This window comes from Grammomys surdaster, unplaced genomic scaffold (genome assembly GCF_004785775.1).
Source record: "Grammomys surdaster isolate TR1022 unplaced genomic scaffold, NIH_TR_1.0 126176, whole genome shotgun sequence".
NCBI classification, from domain to species: Eukaryota; Metazoa; Chordata; class Mammalia; order Rodentia; family Muridae; genus Grammomys; species Grammomys surdaster.
Window position 1 is genome coordinate 7,008,780 of NW_021620983.1, and position 17,667 is coordinate 7,026,446.

General features: G+C 43.5%; 2 protein-coding genes across 2 annotated transcripts in view; one reads left to right on the forward strand and one right to left on the reverse strand.

The window, feature by feature from the left end:
- Positions 1-1,781, forward strand: part of Recql (RecQ like helicase) — a 24,236-nt gene extending 22,455 nt beyond the window's left edge. Inside the window, exons 14-15 of the mRNA XM_028757633.1 lie at positions 185-314; positions 1,045-1,781. Of these exons, the coding sequence (XP_028613466.1) occupies positions 185-314; positions 1,045-1,194 (280 nt within the window). The 3' untranslated portion in view covers positions 1,195-1,781. The remainder of the gene's footprint in view (positions 1-184; positions 315-1,044) is intronic.
- Pyroxd1 (pyridine nucleotide-disulphide oxidoreductase domain 1) lies at positions 1,692-17,317 on the reverse strand. The gene is made up of 12 exons (XM_028757634.1): positions 17,205-17,317; positions 15,352-15,432; positions 14,333-14,452; positions 12,084-12,212; positions 9,831-9,904; positions 8,789-8,949; positions 7,552-7,652; positions 6,551-6,683; positions 5,476-5,588; positions 4,809-4,931; positions 2,968-3,105; positions 1,692-2,172 (listed from the first exon to the last, which is right to left on the reverse strand). The coding sequence occupies exons 1-12, from the start codon at positions 17,277-17,279 to the stop codon at positions 1,924-1,926; spliced, it is 1,497 nt and encodes a 498-aa protein (XP_028613467.1). The 5' UTR covers positions 17,280-17,317; the 3' UTR covers positions 1,692-1,923.
- Positions 17,318-17,667: the final 350 nt, after the last annotated feature.

Consider the following 17,667-nt stretch of genomic DNA (forward strand, 5'->3'; position numbering starts at 1 on the left):
TGATAGGGAACAGTTTTCCTAAATCTTAGACCTTGATCACAAAGTCAAAAAAGTTAAAACAAAAAAACCCCACCTGTTTCCTTTAAGGATTGTGTTTATGGTGGTCTAGTGTTTTTTATATCAATGTTTTAAAAATGTTTTCTGTGACTCCTTCAAGTTTTCTGTGGCTCTTTTCTTTCCACAGAGAAGACTACAGCTTCACGGCTTATGCTACCATCTCGTATCTGAAGGTGGGACCCAGAGCTTGTCTTCTCAGCAACGAAGCCCATGATGTCACCATGCAAGTGAAGAGATCCTCACAGAGCAGCAGCAGGGTAACTGGCTATTCATTTTCAGTGTGTGCCTGTGGCCTCTGGGCTTTTCTGTAGTTCTTTACTAGGTTTGGTTAGACACAAATGATGTCAGTTTTCTTCCTATGTTTTGATTTTGGACAGATAAGAGTGCAGTGCTTTAGACTGGCCCAGTGTAGAGTCGGGGGCTGTAACCACTTGGAATGTGAGGACTGCACATTAAAGTCTTAGTCCCATGAGATACTTCCCTCAGAATACTGGGTGGGATCTGTTCTAGTTAAGAAGACTCTCCTGGAGTCTATTACTATGGCTTAGTAACAGAAGTCCTTTCTGTGATCCCAACAACTAGAGCTCCATCCCTGAGACTCAATTCTGCCCTCTAGTGGAGGAGAAGACTTGTTTCTGTAAGCTGTCTTCTGACATCGACAGTGTGCATATATGTACACAATAAATGAGTAAAAATGCCAAAGCAAATAAAGCCTGCTCTCCAGAGGCAGCAAGCCCATTAACTGAGTGCTGTGCAGCCTCTGGGGACTGTGTGTCCTCTTCAGAGTACCACTGTGCTGGCATGGACTCACCCTTTACAACATCCTCTTACTAAAGACAGTTGCCCATATTTGGGTAGAAATGTGTAGACAGGAACAGGCCCTTTAAAGAGCTGATGATTCTGAAGGGGCATTCTGAGACTGCTGAGCTTGTGAGAAAACTGAGTGGCTGACGCTTACCAGGGTACCGCTTTGTCATTCTGTTGCAGGCTGCATCATCTGAAGCCTGTCAGTTGGAACAAGTGGATTTGAAAGGGGAAGAAAAAAGCTCAGGTAACTTCCAGAAGTCTAAAAACAGGCTTCAGCCATCTGGCTCTAAGAACACAGGCGCTAAGAAAAGAAAACTTGATGATGTTTGAGTGTTACTTAAAATTGCACAGTATAACTGCTTATGTATATATGTCGGGGTCATTTTTATAATCAGCTATAATTTTTGAAGCAACTTCATGTTTTATACATATAAACCTGTATTTTCAGAGCTTACCTTATACAATAATGGAAAATACGACTTTTATGTAAAGTTGTCTAAATGTATATATCTCACTTTAAATCCACATAACTTTTGTAAGCCTGCTAGCTGTTATCTAGCTGTAACTAGCTGTTATCTTGTGATGTGACTCTCCTTTAAAGCGGTCCTATGCTGACATGGGCTCACCTTTCCCAATGGGTGACACTTTAAGCTGAGCAATGTAGACGACTTCTGGGAGAAAAGCTGCTGTTGTCATTCAGATTAAACCAGTCAGTCATCAGTGCCTGTGTGTCAGCAAGAAGGCTCTGCACAGTCTCAGTAAAGCAAGACAGCAAGCCTCCTGAAACCCCAGCCTTACTTTGATGTTCAGGCAAATAAAGCATCTGGTGCATTTGTATGAGTCAAGGTTTATTGTCAACTCTGCATTAGGAATGTCATCTGCGTCTGCCAATTAGTCATTAAATGAATTCATCCTAAGAATTATCTTTATTTCTTTCCAATCTCGAATCTGGCTTCTGCATTCTCTGAGTGCTCATTCACTCTGTGTGGTTGTTAAGTCTTCCCATGTACTTTCGTTTGTCCTTATTTTATACTTTGTATTCCTGAGGAGAGTCCAATTTTAGTCAAAATAGTCCTCTATATCGATACTTGGATCCAGGAGATCCTCCCCATACGACGAAAGGTCCATCTGGTTTAAAATTAAGTTCTCAAATGTTTCCTCTAAGTCCGTTTCTCCAATTAAGACAGCTCCCATCATGCGTCCGTTCTGCATGACGACTTTGACGTACTCTTGTCCTTTGCTGCACCTCAGCATGAGCTCGTGCTCCCGGCCCAGGCCTTGGGCGTTGTATTTTCCCAGCAACACGACCTGCATCACAATGAAAAAGTCATTTTTCTGAGCAGCTCCCTCCAACTCCCTCAAATAACAGATGTCCATGCTATCTGGGTCATGGTAATTGAGACAGAAACAATTATTCCTTACAGTTACAGTGGGAGGGGTCCAAGGAGAGCATTTCAGGGGCATGAACATACTCTGTAGGTAATACTGCCACACAGCCTACTGTCATATTAACAAAAAGTCAGTGACTATATTCATCATTAATATTTTAACATTAAAAGTAGAAAACATAGATGAAGTCTTTAGGAACGTTAGCGCTGTCTCATGAATGAGCACACACAAAATGAACCCACATTTTTCTACAATCATGGGTTAAAGATTTAATAAGGAATTGAGACTTGCTGGCACGTTTGGACAAATGAGACCTATCTCAGAATGAAGAGAAGTGAAAAAGGTAAACATCTGTCAGAGCTCTTGGCTCCTTTATGATGTCTGTGTGTGTGTATGCGTGTGTGTGTGTGTGTGTGTGTGTGCGCGTGTGAGTGTGCATACATACACGTGTGCTTGGGCCATGGGTGTGTAGGTGCCCATGGAGGTCAGAAGAGGGTGTTAGATCGCCTGGAGTTATAGGTGGCTATGAGCTCTCTAAAGTGGGAACAGGGAACTGAACTCAGGTTCTCTAAAGGTTAGCAATAATCACTGAGCCATCTTTCCAGTCCCTGAAATGTCATTTTTGACATCACTGAAACTATAATTATTTGAAAAAAGAGCCATAGTTGTCATACTTCCAAGCCAAAAGGCTATCCATTCCCTTAACCATCTTACCTTATAGTTAAAAAACTTTGTGACATGAGCAAACAGTTCAAAGCTGAAATCCATGTCAATAGGGTGTCCCATACTAGCAGCGGCCATGCACTTGGCTGCATAGTACCCCATCTGCCGGGCCTGTGTCCACAATCTCATCTGAAATAGCAGGAAATGGTACTTCTGGTTATCATCTGGAAAATGTGCGTGCACACACAGGGCATATTTGTGAGCAGGAATCTGGGAACTCGTGTGCCATAGTGCACGAATGAATGTCAGTAGTTGCCTTGAATCCCTGACTTCCACTGTGTGAGGTGGGGTCTGTATTGTTGTCTTTCCATTGAGTACTCTGGCTTAGCTGGCCTCCTGGCTCACTAGGGACTCCCACCTCACAGTACGAGTACTGGGTTATAGTAGCTTGTGCTGAATCCAGCTTTTATATGAGTTCAGGGAGCTCAACTCTCTGGTCTTCGTACTTCTTTGGCAAGAGCTTTTATACCTACTTTAACTACTTCCTCTGCACTAAAGTTTCAATCTTAGAAATTCCCTTAAGTGTACTTCCAATGAGTCTGTTCCAGCTACTGTTATCTTCAGTGGTCACAAGTGAATACCGGTCAAGATGGTATTTGCTAATTCTAAGTTAGTGCATCAAACATGAAGGGAGAATACTCAGCTGTATATGTGAATATATTTTTCACTAATATAATGAAGCATTTTAGGTGTTATGGGGACAAAATGTCATCAGTCCCTGCTCCAAAGTTTGTCCTGTCCCCAAGCCTTTGCTTCTTAGTGACAGTGACAAGCCCCTGAGCTGACTCTGGTCAGACAGACACAGGTGGACTTTAGGCACTGATTCTCACAAGTCACCTCAACTTCTTTATGATAGTGCTTGTCTCTCCTTTGTTATGTTTTCATTACATTTTATAGGGTTTTTTTTTTTAACTCTCCTGATATGAGACAGAAGTAGTAGGAGTGACAGGAGAGTCAAATACTCATAAAGCTTTTGCATATTTAACTTTTCTCAGCTTCAGGTTCTTCACCTGAAATAAACACTAACTGCCCCATGGCGATTGAGAGGATGGGCTGGCTTTAAGCGATCGGTTCCCTCTGTCTACCCCTCTGTGTGGAGGGTGTACCTATGCTGACATCCTGGACAAATACAGCTGCAGTGTGAGCTCTGGGCATGCCCAGAGCGTTCACTTTTACTCTGTTTCTGTAGGGTTTGATGAAACAAGGTCTCTGTGGTAGAGTAGACAGCGTAGCACAGCCAGACGGGCCTCAAGAGCCTGCAAAGCCATAGCACTGGAACTACCTAGTGAGCCTGTCTGACCTCTGACACTGTGGCCAGATACTGTCTGCAGATTATACCCAAGAGCTGAGTGAACAAGGTTTGAAAGGACCATAGTTCAAAACTTTATGCCAGGCTACATTCATAGCTAACCTGGGTACAAGCCTATTGGCCATGGGGTTGGGCACATCTGACAGAGTTCATTGAGCCTGCTACTCCTTTAGTCTGCATTGTGGGTGATGTAAAGCAAATTAGGATGTGAAATCAGGAGATTCAGAATAAGGGGTATCTTTATTTTGAGCTGTTTTTCCCGTTTCAAATTATGACATAAAGATGTAATTGCTCTGGAGGGGTTAAACAGAAGAGAAAGGTTAACACCCACAACTTTATAAATTAAAAACATTTCAGTCTACTGTAACACTAAGTAACATTAACATGGGAATCTAGTTACTCATCAGAAATCAGCTCCACTGGCTTCCAATTTAAAGTAGAAAAGCTGGAACAGACAACTGGACTCATTGGTAGCTAGTGCTTTATTTCACATGGACTGACAGAAACACATGAGCAGGCTCACCTGCTGCCAGACTGGACTCGGCTGCCAGCATGCAGTGCAGATGTCTCCAGCAGCGTAGATATCAGGAAGTGATGTGCGCATCTGGTCATCCACTCTCAGGCCGCCATCTTCTCCTAGATCAAACTAAAGAATTTCTCATTAGCATAAGGATGACAAGATCAGAAAGTGACTTTTCATTCTCATGAGCAAGTCAGGCCCGTACATGCTAACAAATCTAATCAAAAAGGCAGAAGGAGCTGCCCGAGTGCACACACAGGGCCAGACTGTCCAGGGATTCATTCAGGTCCTACTGAACAGATCCAAATGTCCCAGAATTTCAACATCAAAAATACCCAATAGTCACTGCTTACCCCAAGCCTAATCAGAAGACCATTCTTTAAGCCTTCCAAAGCTAAAATGCTAATACAACGATCTGTAAGCTTTTTACTCTTGAGAACTCATACAGGTCAGTCAGTCACCAACCTTTAAACAGATAGGACACTCTGGCTCTAGGTGATCTTACACTGGATGTTAACTGCTTAAGGATGCTACGTAGAAGAGAACACTGTAAATCAAGTGCTGCTGCCATGTTAGGTTACAGTTAATACTAAAACGATGGCTGGCTGAAACCTAGACACAATAAAGTTAGGACTACAGGAAACAGGGGAGTGGATAGAATTCACCTTACATTGTTTCTATGGAGAAAAGGGTGTATGTTTGGGGTGACTCCTGTAGCGCTGACGAGGAAATCACAGCCGTATATTTTCCCATTGGTCAGTTCCACATACACAGGCCACATTTCTTTAAAGAAGAGAAAAAGATTCTCAAGTGTTATCTCAGCACTTATCCACAATGTCATGTGAATGTAACAGTAACAGAAAGAAAGGCAGACAGCTTCAGAAGGAAGGCTGCTTTATTTTCTGAAGGTCCTCTGGCTGGGACACTGAGCACAATGACATAGTCTTGTGCTCCACAGCATGGTGCTCTAAAGGAGACTAAGCACTGTCCTTTGGATGTGGGTATAGACAGATCACTTTCTAAATTACCTGTGAAGCAATTTGATTAACACTTCATGTCACTCAGCGCTTAGTCCTACTCTCTATCTTCTTTTTTCAATGATTTATTTTATGTAAGTGAGTACACAGTCCCTCTCTTCAGACACACTGGACGAGAGCATCTGATTCCCTTACAGAGGGCTGTGAGCCACTATGTGGCTGCTGGAAGTTGAACTCAGGACCTCTGGAAGAGCAGTCTCTTAACCACTGAGCCAGCTCTCCAGCCCCCCTTCTTTTTCTTTTTGATGTTTACCCTCACTGTTTAGTCTGTTTGTCACCTCTCCCATCCCTTTTCCTACAAAAACCTAGAAGACTATAGAACATTAGTCGCCTGATGGCAGTGTTGACTATTCACAGGACTGTGTGTGGAGGATTTTACACCTCACACGTGGTGTAGAATAAGTCCAGGGGTCTGCACTTAGTGCCAGATCCACAGATTTTATTAATATAGAAGGCCATGTTTCTTATGAACGCCTCTATTTTGTTTTGATTTGTGAAATACTGATTGACTGGGTTGGGTTATGATGTCTAAATACTGTCAACCCAAATGAAATGGAAAGTTGCATAGCATGGAATTTATTAGAAAAATTACTCAGTAAGTAGTGAAATGAGGGCCTGTAGTTACTGATGGTTTTTGACTAAATTTTATATGAACATGAGCAGTTTACAATACAGCAAGATTAACATAAGTAATAATTTTCCTTTTACCATTATCAACTGTAACTGACTTATGGTGATCCTTTGGAAAAGCCAAGGACTTTTTCTTCATAGTCTTAAACTCCTCTTGAAGGTAGATTTTCTTGACTTCACATTTGGTTTCAATGTGAATACTGTGAGAATACTGGAAGCAAAGTAAATACTGGTCAGAACGATTAAAGCAGTGCCTGTCTAGGCAGGGACACATACAGCACACCGATGCTTCCAGGAAAGCCTCTCAGAGTGGAGCAGGAGTGAGCAGGAGGCAGCCAGCACCAGGAAGGCCGAGCATGGCATGGCAAGTGGGAGAGGGGAGCCTGGAGATGACTGCAGCGCGGCCCGCTTGGCTGTGGGCTCCCTCAGAGCACGCCTGCTTGGCTGCGGGCACTGTCAGAGCGAGGCCCACCTGGCTGTGGGCTCTATCAGAAGGGGGCGCTGAGGAGACAGCAGGCAGCAGTGTTCATTCTTAAAACCCCCAATGTTAAAAGGGCAATCTTAGGAGACCCAAGAGTCTGGCAGGAACAATTTCATGTCATTTCTATCCCCAATTAGATACATTTACCCAGCTCCCCTCCCACCCACTTAAACCTGAAAGTTTCAAAATAAATATAGTATATCTATATTCCTGCAATATTTGAATGACAACTTTTTTGTAACCTAAAACATTAAAGTATATATCAAGATAAGTGATAGCAAGTCACCGCTTATTCAGTTAAAACTATGAAATATATGTCTGACTCCACCTAACAGCCTTTGTAAGATCAGTGTGAACATCTAAGCGACCTTTAGCAGAAGACTGAGAACGGCAGTTCTTCATGTGGTCTGTATGTCGGTGTCTCCAGCTCTGCAGTTAAAAAGAAGGCTGGACAGCTGTCTTAGACAAATTTCCTATTTGCTGTTGTGGGTGGCCAACTGGGACAGTGCTTTGAAGATCTTTCCTGCATGGTATACTTAAGTCAAGTGACCCAGAAATTCGGCGTTTGTACATGTTTCACTGGTTTATTGGAACTTACCTCTTCGGTTCCTTTCAGAGCCAAGCCTCCGTGCCAGTCTGGTCCAAGGGCACTGCCCACATAGTCAGCTTTAGACTTGCTTCTCATTTCCTTTTTTGCTTCTAAGAAATGAATACACATGACTTTAAAACTGCCGGGCAAAGAATCTCCAAGCCTTTGTGCAGTGTACTGATTCTTGTATGCAGACATGCAGCCTGATGACCCTGTCACATGTAGACGTGCAGCCTGGTGACCCTGTCACATGCAGACGTGCAGCATGGTGGCCCTGTCACATGCAGACGTGCAGCATGGTGGCCCTGTCACATGCAGACGTGCAGCATGGTGGCCCTGTCACATGCAGACGTGCAGCATGGTGGCACTGTCACTCTATTAGCAGCTTTCTTTATTGAGTGGTCTGGGACACAGCCACAGAGCAGGTGACCTTGCACCTACGCATTGTCAGTAAGCACCCAGTGTGTCTTCTCAGTGTTACATACTTGCTAATTTAAAGAATACAAAAATTAGCTATTAGATTTTGAATTCTGTCAATTTGTATTGTCTCCAAAATTTAGAAAATTCACCTTGAACTTTATAAGCCAAAAACTTCTTGGAAGATTATTAAAATTAAACTACTGAATACTGTTCTCAGTGAATTCTGTGGAATAGTCATGGGCACTGCTCAACAGTAGCGACTGTTTTGCAAAAGGGCTGGAAATTATTTAAAATTCCCACTTACATTAAGTGCATATTTTCTATGTTTAATTAACTTAAAAGAAAGTTGTTCAGATTTTGTTTTGCTTTTGAGATTGGTTCTTACTCTGTAGCCCTCGCTAGCCTAGAACTCAGAGAGCCTACTGCATGTGTGCTGAGATTAAAGGCGCATGCCACCGTGCCCTTTCCCACTCTAATAAATGCGTGTGGGTGTTCTGCCTGCCTGTATGTCTGTCCACACTCGTGCTCCTGGTTCCCTCGGAGGCCAGGAGAGGGTGCTGGGTCCCTTGGAACTAGAGTTACAGATGTGGTGGGCTTCCATGTCTTAATTCTCTGGAATTAATTTTGGATCTTCTGAAAGGTCAGTAGTTACACTGTCCCATCACTTCAGTCCCTATGTATTTCTAATCTGAACATTTCATATAAAGATGAAGAAATAAATACCCATATTTGTGCCTCCTGAATACTTTTTACTGAATTTTCTTATAGTTAAAAAAAAAATCCAGTTTTTCACCTGTGACTGAAATGAGCCAGATATTACACTTACCTTCAACTGTGTATATAGTTCTTTTATGTGCAATTTTAGCCTCTGATTTTTCAGACATGAGCTTGGAAGTCAGAAACTCTGCTGCACCCGCATCAAAGAATGTATTCCCAATGGCTTTATCCTTTATGGCCCAAATTACTTCACAGCCTTCAATCTCATACCTAGGAGGAATGACACAGTTTCGTGTAGGGAAGTCGAGGGGAAATCCTGCAGGTAACTCCTGTTCTGTGCAGCAGAGGTAATGGCCATGGACTGCCCAGAGGCGTGTAGTTTAGGGACGGTAAGAGTTAGAGGAGAATGAATACAAAGCAGGCTCATCTACCTTACTGAGTAAACCCAGTGATGGCGTGTGCTGGGATCACAGTGAGTGTCAGCTCGGGGTCAGTGAACACCAACACCCGGCCACCGTGCTTCAGGGGTCTGAGGGGTAAGCAGCACATTGGCTGAAAAGGGAGCAGGAAGGATAGATGGATGGGTGCGACCTAACAGAACTGAAAACACTGCTTTGTCCCGTGGCTCTTCTAGCTGGAGTAAGAAGACAGGAAGGAGATTTGAAGGCTGGTATCTTCATGCACTTGTAAAGAACTATCACCTGCTTTAAATGCTCAGGATGTATTGAACTTGAAATTTCTTAAGATGAAAATATTTTGTATTAATGTGTTCTCATTTCTTCGAACCACAAATTAAGACATATGAATAACACATGTCCTAATGAGCATGACAAGCTGGGTTTGGCCAGCTAGACAGGTGATGTAGAAATAGTGACTAGAAACTGCTACAGGTACACACATGTAGGTCACTAAACAGTGTTCACTTGTGACTCATCGTGAGTCACACCTGCCCAGGTCAAACACACTCTAGACCTTGTATGTTTAGGGCAATATTTCTGCAAGTTGGGGTTCCACAAGAGATAAATAGTAAAGTGGGCTTTCTCTTTGAAAATATGGGTGAAGCATGTATATTTCTCTTTTAAGATGTGCTTTCTCATCTGCCAATAATCGTATAATCTAACAGGGTCCTGTAGTGTTAGAGACATACGTACACCAGCTCCAGAGCAATGCCGCCGTTCCCGACAATCATCACCCGCCTGGCTTTTGTAAGCTGTTTCTGGAATTCCTGTGTTACGAAGATATAATGAGATAGCTTTTTGACAGCATACAGGCATCCCTGATGATATCTGAATCATGGGTATTTTACAAAGGAAAACATACAGGCGTCACTGATGATATCTGAATCATGGGTATTTTACAGGGGACAGCATACAGGCATCCCTGATGATATCTGAATCGTGGGTATTTTACGGGGGACAACAAAAATAAAACGTATCCCCTGTGCTAAGGTACTCAGTTCTGATTACCACTACGGCCTCCCTTGTGCCTAGGATGTCACTTGTGTGGTCATGACAGCAGCACCTCTCTAGAGTTCCCTTGTCTTCCTGTCACATTTTAATGCCCTGCGAACTTCAGCAAGAGATACTGTCTTGATCACTATACACCCAGTTATGACTGAATCCATTACTTCTGGCAGGTAGGCCTTGGTTATGGGCTTCCCCAGAGTCCCTCACTTTCTGCAGTTCTGGGGACTGAGAAGCAGGGCACATGGACTAAGAGTCGTTGGCTTTAGCAGCTACTAACAAGATGATTGAGGCGAGCTACTTATCCTCCTATGCCCCGTGGTGCACACTGAAAGGAACAAAGGCACCACATCTTCCAGTGTTATGTAGGAATGGCGGACACCATGTACAGGAAGCTTAAAGAGTAGCAGGGACAGAAACAGTGTAACATTAACTGGGGGAATGTTACCATTTTAGGACAATTCCTGCCTCTTGCACCACCTTTCCTCATACCAGCCCCCACCCCACCCTACCCTACCCCCCACCCCCCAAATTAAGATGAGCTCCAAGTAGCCTGTGACCTTCTTTCTGGGACGTAAAGGTGTTCCTTGCCATAGCATGACATCAGAACAAAGATGGCATTGCTCCTCTCTAAATAACTACTGCCATTACGTTCATACAAAAACTTACGTCATCGACTAAAACTGACTCAGTTCTCATAGGCCTTAAGGAAGCTGTATAGCAAACAGGGGCACTGAGATGAAAGGCACACCGGATGCACTGAGTATTTATTTACCTTACGACTGTGGCTCTCAACCTGTGGGTCAAAGGACCTGTTCACAGGGATCACATATCAGATATCCTGAACATCAGATACTTAGATTATGATTCATAACTAGCAAAATTCCAATTCTGAAGTGGCAGTTAACTAATGTTATGATTAGGGGTCCCCACAGTACTACGGAGTCACAGCATTAGGAAGTCTGAGAAGCACTGCCCTACAGTAACTATACAAGGAAGCACGCAGTAGTTTCCCTAGAATAGGGAAATCATCTCTTTCTCCTCCTCCCAACTTGTAACATGGGATACTGTTGTCTAAATCAACCCATATTTTCTGCAATGTTTAAAAAAAATTAATACAACTTCCCCCCTTTTCACACCATCCATATGCACCCCAGATAATATTATATGCCTTCCCTTCACCCATGCAACTGCCTTTGTAGCAGGGTCTCCTGGGAGTCACACACTATCCCGAGGAGTCAGTGAGTTTGTGGACTAGTGGGCTAAGCTGAAGCCAACACAAGTGTGCTCTGGTAATGTGAGCCTAACTGTTCATAGGAAGCTAGTTGGCTCTGCTAAAGTTTCCTCTAAATTCTCAAGGAATTAAGGTGACAGTAGCCTGGAGAAAATCATTAGCTGCTTTTAAGAATATGGATCATATAAATGGAAAGTAATCTTATCCTTTTTGATGTGGAGATGAAATAGAAAGCTTCTTGGTAACAAGGGCTGATAAACCCTGACATAATTTGAAATGAAGGTTGCCATGCTACATGGAAGGAGTGTATGCATGGGAGGGTTTGCCTGTTATAGCCAGAGCAACAAGCCAAGCAAGTGCTACAAAGACCTTGCAAATATTGTTGATGTTATTTCTTGCTGGGGAATTACTGGGAACCTTCAGTATGATTTACCGTTGGAGATATGATTGTTACACTGTTTAGTTGCAAATCTCACAATCCCAATATGGAGTGAGGAATACGTGTTGATATAAAGGGTAACCCCAAACACTGTCTTTGTATTGCATCAGCAAAGTGGAGTTGGCAGTGTAAGACATAACCATCCCGTGCCTCTGAATGATAATGGGTCAGAACTGTCTTTTGTGTGACACTATAGGAGTTCATGGTCAGGGAAACACTCGATTCACAAGGAAACCTCTTTCCCTTCAGACTCACCCTAAGACATTACCTGAGCACTGTCCGTATCTCGGATTCCTAGTACATATGGGTTTCCCTCGCAGATTAGCTTTGGCTTAGCTCCAGCACACAGACAGAGTTTCTTATATACATACTCACGGCCGTCTTCTGTGAAGATGCACTGTAAATACAGGGCAAGAAAAGCAGAAGGAAAGGGTTTAGACAAAAGCAAACCAGGATCTACTAGAGGCTGCCTCTTGGGGGCGCTACAGCTCAGTTAGAGCGATTACAGCTAACTGAGAAGGGTGATGAGCATTGGCCATAATTTATGTGGAGAATCAGGAGAATCTCAGGATTATGCTGACATCAAATTAAAATGATCTTTTCCCCCCGCCTCTGAAGACTACGTGATTCTAATTATATTATACCTTAATAATCTTTATATTTGTAATGGGTTCAAATGATCAGTGCATGTTGGAGTTATAGTTTGTCTTTTTAAAAATAAAATATTAAATGTATTAAAATAATATTTTAATTATTAGGTACAAATAATAATAGCTTTAGTGGTATTTACTAGCTTTAATAGTAAGGATGTGTACACTTTTTAAAAAATGTGTACATTTAAGAAACTGCTTTTTTGTGTTTTTGAGGCAGGGTCTCATACAGCCAACACTGGCCTCTAATTTCTTGTGTATCTGATGATGACCTCGAAGTCCTGATTTTCCTGTCTCCCCTCCAAAGTGCTTGCATCAAAGGTGTGCACTAGGCCTGACCGTTAATGTGGAATGAGGCTTTCGTTACCCACAATACCCTGCACAAATGAGTAACCCCATAATCTAATATACTGTAGCTCATACAGAAACTTCATACCAGTCTTGCTTCAGAATCTGGTCTGGCAAACAGAAGGCGGAGTGACTGCCCAAAGTTTTAAACTAATTCACATTTAGAGGGGTTAAAATGCAAAACTATTTTTTTTTTAAACCAGCTATTGCTAACTTTTTGGAAGTAGCTGTGGAAGTCCAAGCTGGCATAGCGGTGACATATCTATTGTCTCAGGACTGAGAGTCGAGGCAAGAGAATCAGGAGTTCAAGGACAGCCTGAGCTACATGAGAACAAAAGCCAGGATTCCAATAAACTAACAGGTGACAGACCAGCGACGGCGACTGGAGTTACACATGGGATGCTTTCAGATGTCACTTGGAGACATTCTGATTTGTAAGTGTCCCTGTACACTATGCCTTTAAGAGTTCACTTCCACTTGTAGAAATAACTGAGCTATTATCTGGACTCTGTTTCCATAACAAGGAACACTCACTGTGATTTAGAGTTCAAATTTCTCATCTTTCATGGAACAAGGCACTCTTCCTTTGTGTTCAGTGAACTGTGTTTTACTCATAACTTACGAGCTGCTTGCGGAAACAACTATAAACACCCTTTTCCATCCCTCTGAAAGCTCACAGTAGATACAGCATCCCTGAGACTCCTTACCTGTCCTCATGTGTGAGGAACAACGCCCGGAGGAGCTGGTAAACTAGCTCAAACCTGGAGTCTTTTCCCCTTACACTGTCCCTGCCGGCCTGGCAACTGCAAGTGGGCTGTAACCTGAGGTTGGCCAAGAGCTACTTGTTCCACCTCAGTTTATCCTCAACGTTCATGTTAGATGTATCTCACTTAAAATCCTGCACTAGCCACATGTTTACAATGTCAAGTGGCTATCAAACCAAGCTGAGATCACGCAGCCAATCTTACTTACTTCCACTTGCTCACCAGGCTCCTCTCCCACAACCGGATAATCCCACTGTCTCAGCATCTGCCTTCCCCGTTGCCTCCTGTGGGGCCTACAGTTCTTGGAATGTCCTTTTCTACTTACAAAACTCCTAACTCACCGTCTTTGAGAAGCCCAGCCCAAGCGTGCCACACCCTCTGTGAAGTCTTACTAGAGCCCAGCCATCTGAGCGTCGATGGTAATTTCATGACTGTACCTTTTGTACACTATTATAATGTAGTCTACACTCCCCCTGACACTGACAATTCATAGGACCAAGTACCCTGTGTTATTCCTGTTGTATGTCAGTACCTTGTGCTGGACCTGGGATCATGCGTATCCTACAAACACCATCAGAATGTAAACCGAAGCACAGAACTCTTCCCAGCGGGTAAATTCTCTACTAACAGGGACTGATGCCTCCAGCCTATACAGGTTAGGGGCTTAGATAATGGTGGAGACAGAAGTATGCTTAGGAGAAAGAAGCAAACCCTGGGACTCAACATTGCAAAAGTATAATGAGAAAAAGTCTTACATGTTCTTCACTCTTCAGCTGCTTTACTCCAGATTCTATGACCTTAATATTGGGAAAGCGATTTTCCAGCATGGTGCTCGGCTGTTCTTCAACATCAAATTCTTCCAGTACTTTAGAAACCTTTACGAGAGCAAACAGACTTCTAAGTGCATGTTTTAAGGAGCTATTCCTTTGTCTTATATAGTGCTGTTTCATGCTCACAAACAAGGCTAGTCCACTGTACTGCTGTGGTTTGATCTCTTATGTCTCCCAAAGACCCACAAGTTAAAGGTCTGGCTGTCTCTCTAGGAGGTAGAGGCTAAGGCTGGGACATTAGGCTCCTTGTAGAAGAAGACCACAACTCAGTGCCTCCTCTCTTTGCTTCCCAGCCTGTGTGCAGTGGGCAGCTTTGTCCTACCACATACTGGCTGTGATGCTCCACCTTCTCACAGGCTGGAGAACACCAAGCCACCTAATCATGGACTGACAGACCCCTTTCTTCCTCTTTTGTCCCTTGAGGTTGACACTCTCTGGCACTTTGCCATGTTGATAGAAAGTGGATTAACACATTTGTTATACAATGGAATGAGAACTGGGCTCTGCCTCCAGATCTTCAGTCACAAACAATCCTTCAGACCCCTACCGATCAAACTCCCTAGCTTGTGTGATGGTACACAGGACCCTGCAGATCAGTGACTAACCTTGGCTGCTCCTCAAACACTGCATGGAAATCTGGCCATATGGCTTTGGCAATATGCCTATCTTCAGGAGCTTTTTACATTTTTTTGTTTTTTGAGTTACCAAGGAACCTAAAGACTTATATGAATACACACAGTGGGATTTGCCTAAGAGATAAAAGTTAAAAGAATTTTTTAGTTCAGTTAAAAGTAACCGTATCTAATATACATTGAACAATTGAACATACAGACTTTTAATGGAAAAAAAAAAGCTTCAGGCTTCTCAAGACACAACAAACTCAGTGAAAGGGAAGTGTGTTACATCTTTGTAAACACAGTTGATTGTTCCACAGAGTTTCTCACCTGTTTGAAGTTAGTAACTGCTTTGATGACAGGAGAGGCTGTGACCAGGAGAATGTCTTCTGTTGGGAAACTGATAGCCAGCTGAATTTTGAAAGGAGGAAGGACGGGAGAAATAGCATTAGGTATCACTGAAGGCATAGCTGTGTAAGTGATGTCGTCATGGTGCTGGGGCAGTGTGGGTAATAAAACGCCAGTGCTTCACATGTGAAATTGTGTCGTTCTGACTGCTGTCCACAATGGTGCGGCGCTGGTAATGTTAGACCCTTACAGTGATAAGATGAACAACAGTCATGTTAGAGGTGAACCTCAGCATGTAACAGCATACCACAGTACCTTTGGCCGACTTATTCTGCATACCAGTTTAAAGTTACACCGACAATTATAAACTGCCTACTTCCATTCATTTTAAAAATAATGCCTTTACTTGTCTTCACCGAGGATAAAATTAAAGCGAGGCTCTGATATGAAACAGAACCTCAGCACGACTCTTTCCATAGCCTTCACACTCCCTCTCTGACTAGTACACATTCAGGGAAGACGGAGCCCTTTTAACATCAGCTTAACAAAATGCAAAGACATAGCGTGGAACTGTTCCATCATTTCTACCTTTCCCCCACACTTTGGAGGGCAGTCACTTGCTCATCTCGGATTCTGTTGCCCTGCCTGCTGTTCATCACGGAAGCCCAGCACCCTCAGGTCACACGACATATAACAATCACACGCTTTTAGGACATCTAACAGTCCTTTGACTCAAACCTATTTGAACTTCCTGTATTTGACCACTCTGCCTTTGTGTCCTTTTCATATTCTGTAATCTATCTTGTATAGTCATTGTTGGATCAAGTCCCCAAAACTTTATACTCCTGAGAACTACCTACAGGTTAGCTTCCTGCTACATACAACTGTCAACCATTTGTCCTTAACAGAATCACTGTAGCTAATCGCACTTCACACTTCACTCCCCAGCTCAAAACCATCTATTTGCAGACTTTCATTAAACACAGTGTGTCATAGCAGTCTATGTGGTCTGAGCTCTGTCAGTCTTCCTTGCTTCTGTCTCTTGTCAGCTTCACTGCTTGCAATTTAAATTACACTTTTTTTCCCCATGCAGGGTACACTGTGGAATGTGCCTTTCTTTTCTATCTGGTAAATCTTTGCACATTCTTTGTTTGAGAGATATTAATTTAACCCTTACCTTAATTTGCTCCTACCAGTAGCTCCTAAGATCAAGTTAACACAGTGATGACGCGACTTGTTTCTATCTGACCACTAAACTTGGAATATGAACTCTTTACTTGATGAGTAAACGGAAGATGCACCACCCAAGTTTAACAACTCAAAACACTTCCTTCTACTATTTCTGGTGACTTCGGTGGATGGTAATCGCAACAAAATAGTTCGTTTTGTAATACACACATGTAAACACAACTGATTCATTTGTTTAACATAATTAGAAATCCCTCATCTGTAGTCCTTTGCCCCAAACTTCTGCTGGACGTGAAATTTTATCTTTGGAGTTCAAGGTTACGTCGGAATTATTTATTAATGACGTGGCACCTATCAAGAAACTTAATTTCATGTGCGATGGAAATCTGAAAGGTGGGAGGATTTTCAGTCCAAACGCCAGGGCCTCCTGCCCATTTGCATACCATTGGGCCCGGAGTCTGGTTCGCCTTTGGATTCCTAGCTCATCAGGCACTTTCAACCCCGCCCGGCCCCCGAAACGCTCCAGCGGAGCTCTGCGCAGGGGGCGTGGCGAAGGGTCGGAAGAGCGACCCGCGAAGCCGTCCGGCCGCAATCTCCCGTAACCAGACCTCCAGGGTCCAGAAGGGGCGGAGCACGCGCCGACGAACCTGCTCGGCACACGTGACGCCAGCGATGCCGCCTCCCACCACCACGAATGTCCCTGCCGGTCGCGCGGCCTCCATGATCCTCGGCGGCTGGCGGCTGACTGTACACTGGTGAAAGTGCCAACTTTCTTCTACCCGGAAGGGAAGCTGCCCGAAGGTCACTTCCGGCGCTCGGTCCACTGACACTGAACTACGGGTGCCCGGAAGCTCACACTTAATTCATATGAGTAGTTCCCATGAGTCTTGCGTTTGAAGCCTGGAGGCAGCCTCCCCCCAACCCCTCGCAGTGCTGTTACCACGACCACGTCTTAAACTCTGTGGTTGAAGCTATTCGTGCGACCCTCTTCTCATTCTGTAGGTGAAGAACATGAAGTCTCTGGAATAGTCTCCATTGCTGCCCTTCACCCAGCAATGAGAAATTTTCATTTGTGGGAACTCGTTCTTTATGACCATCAAGTTCTGTTGA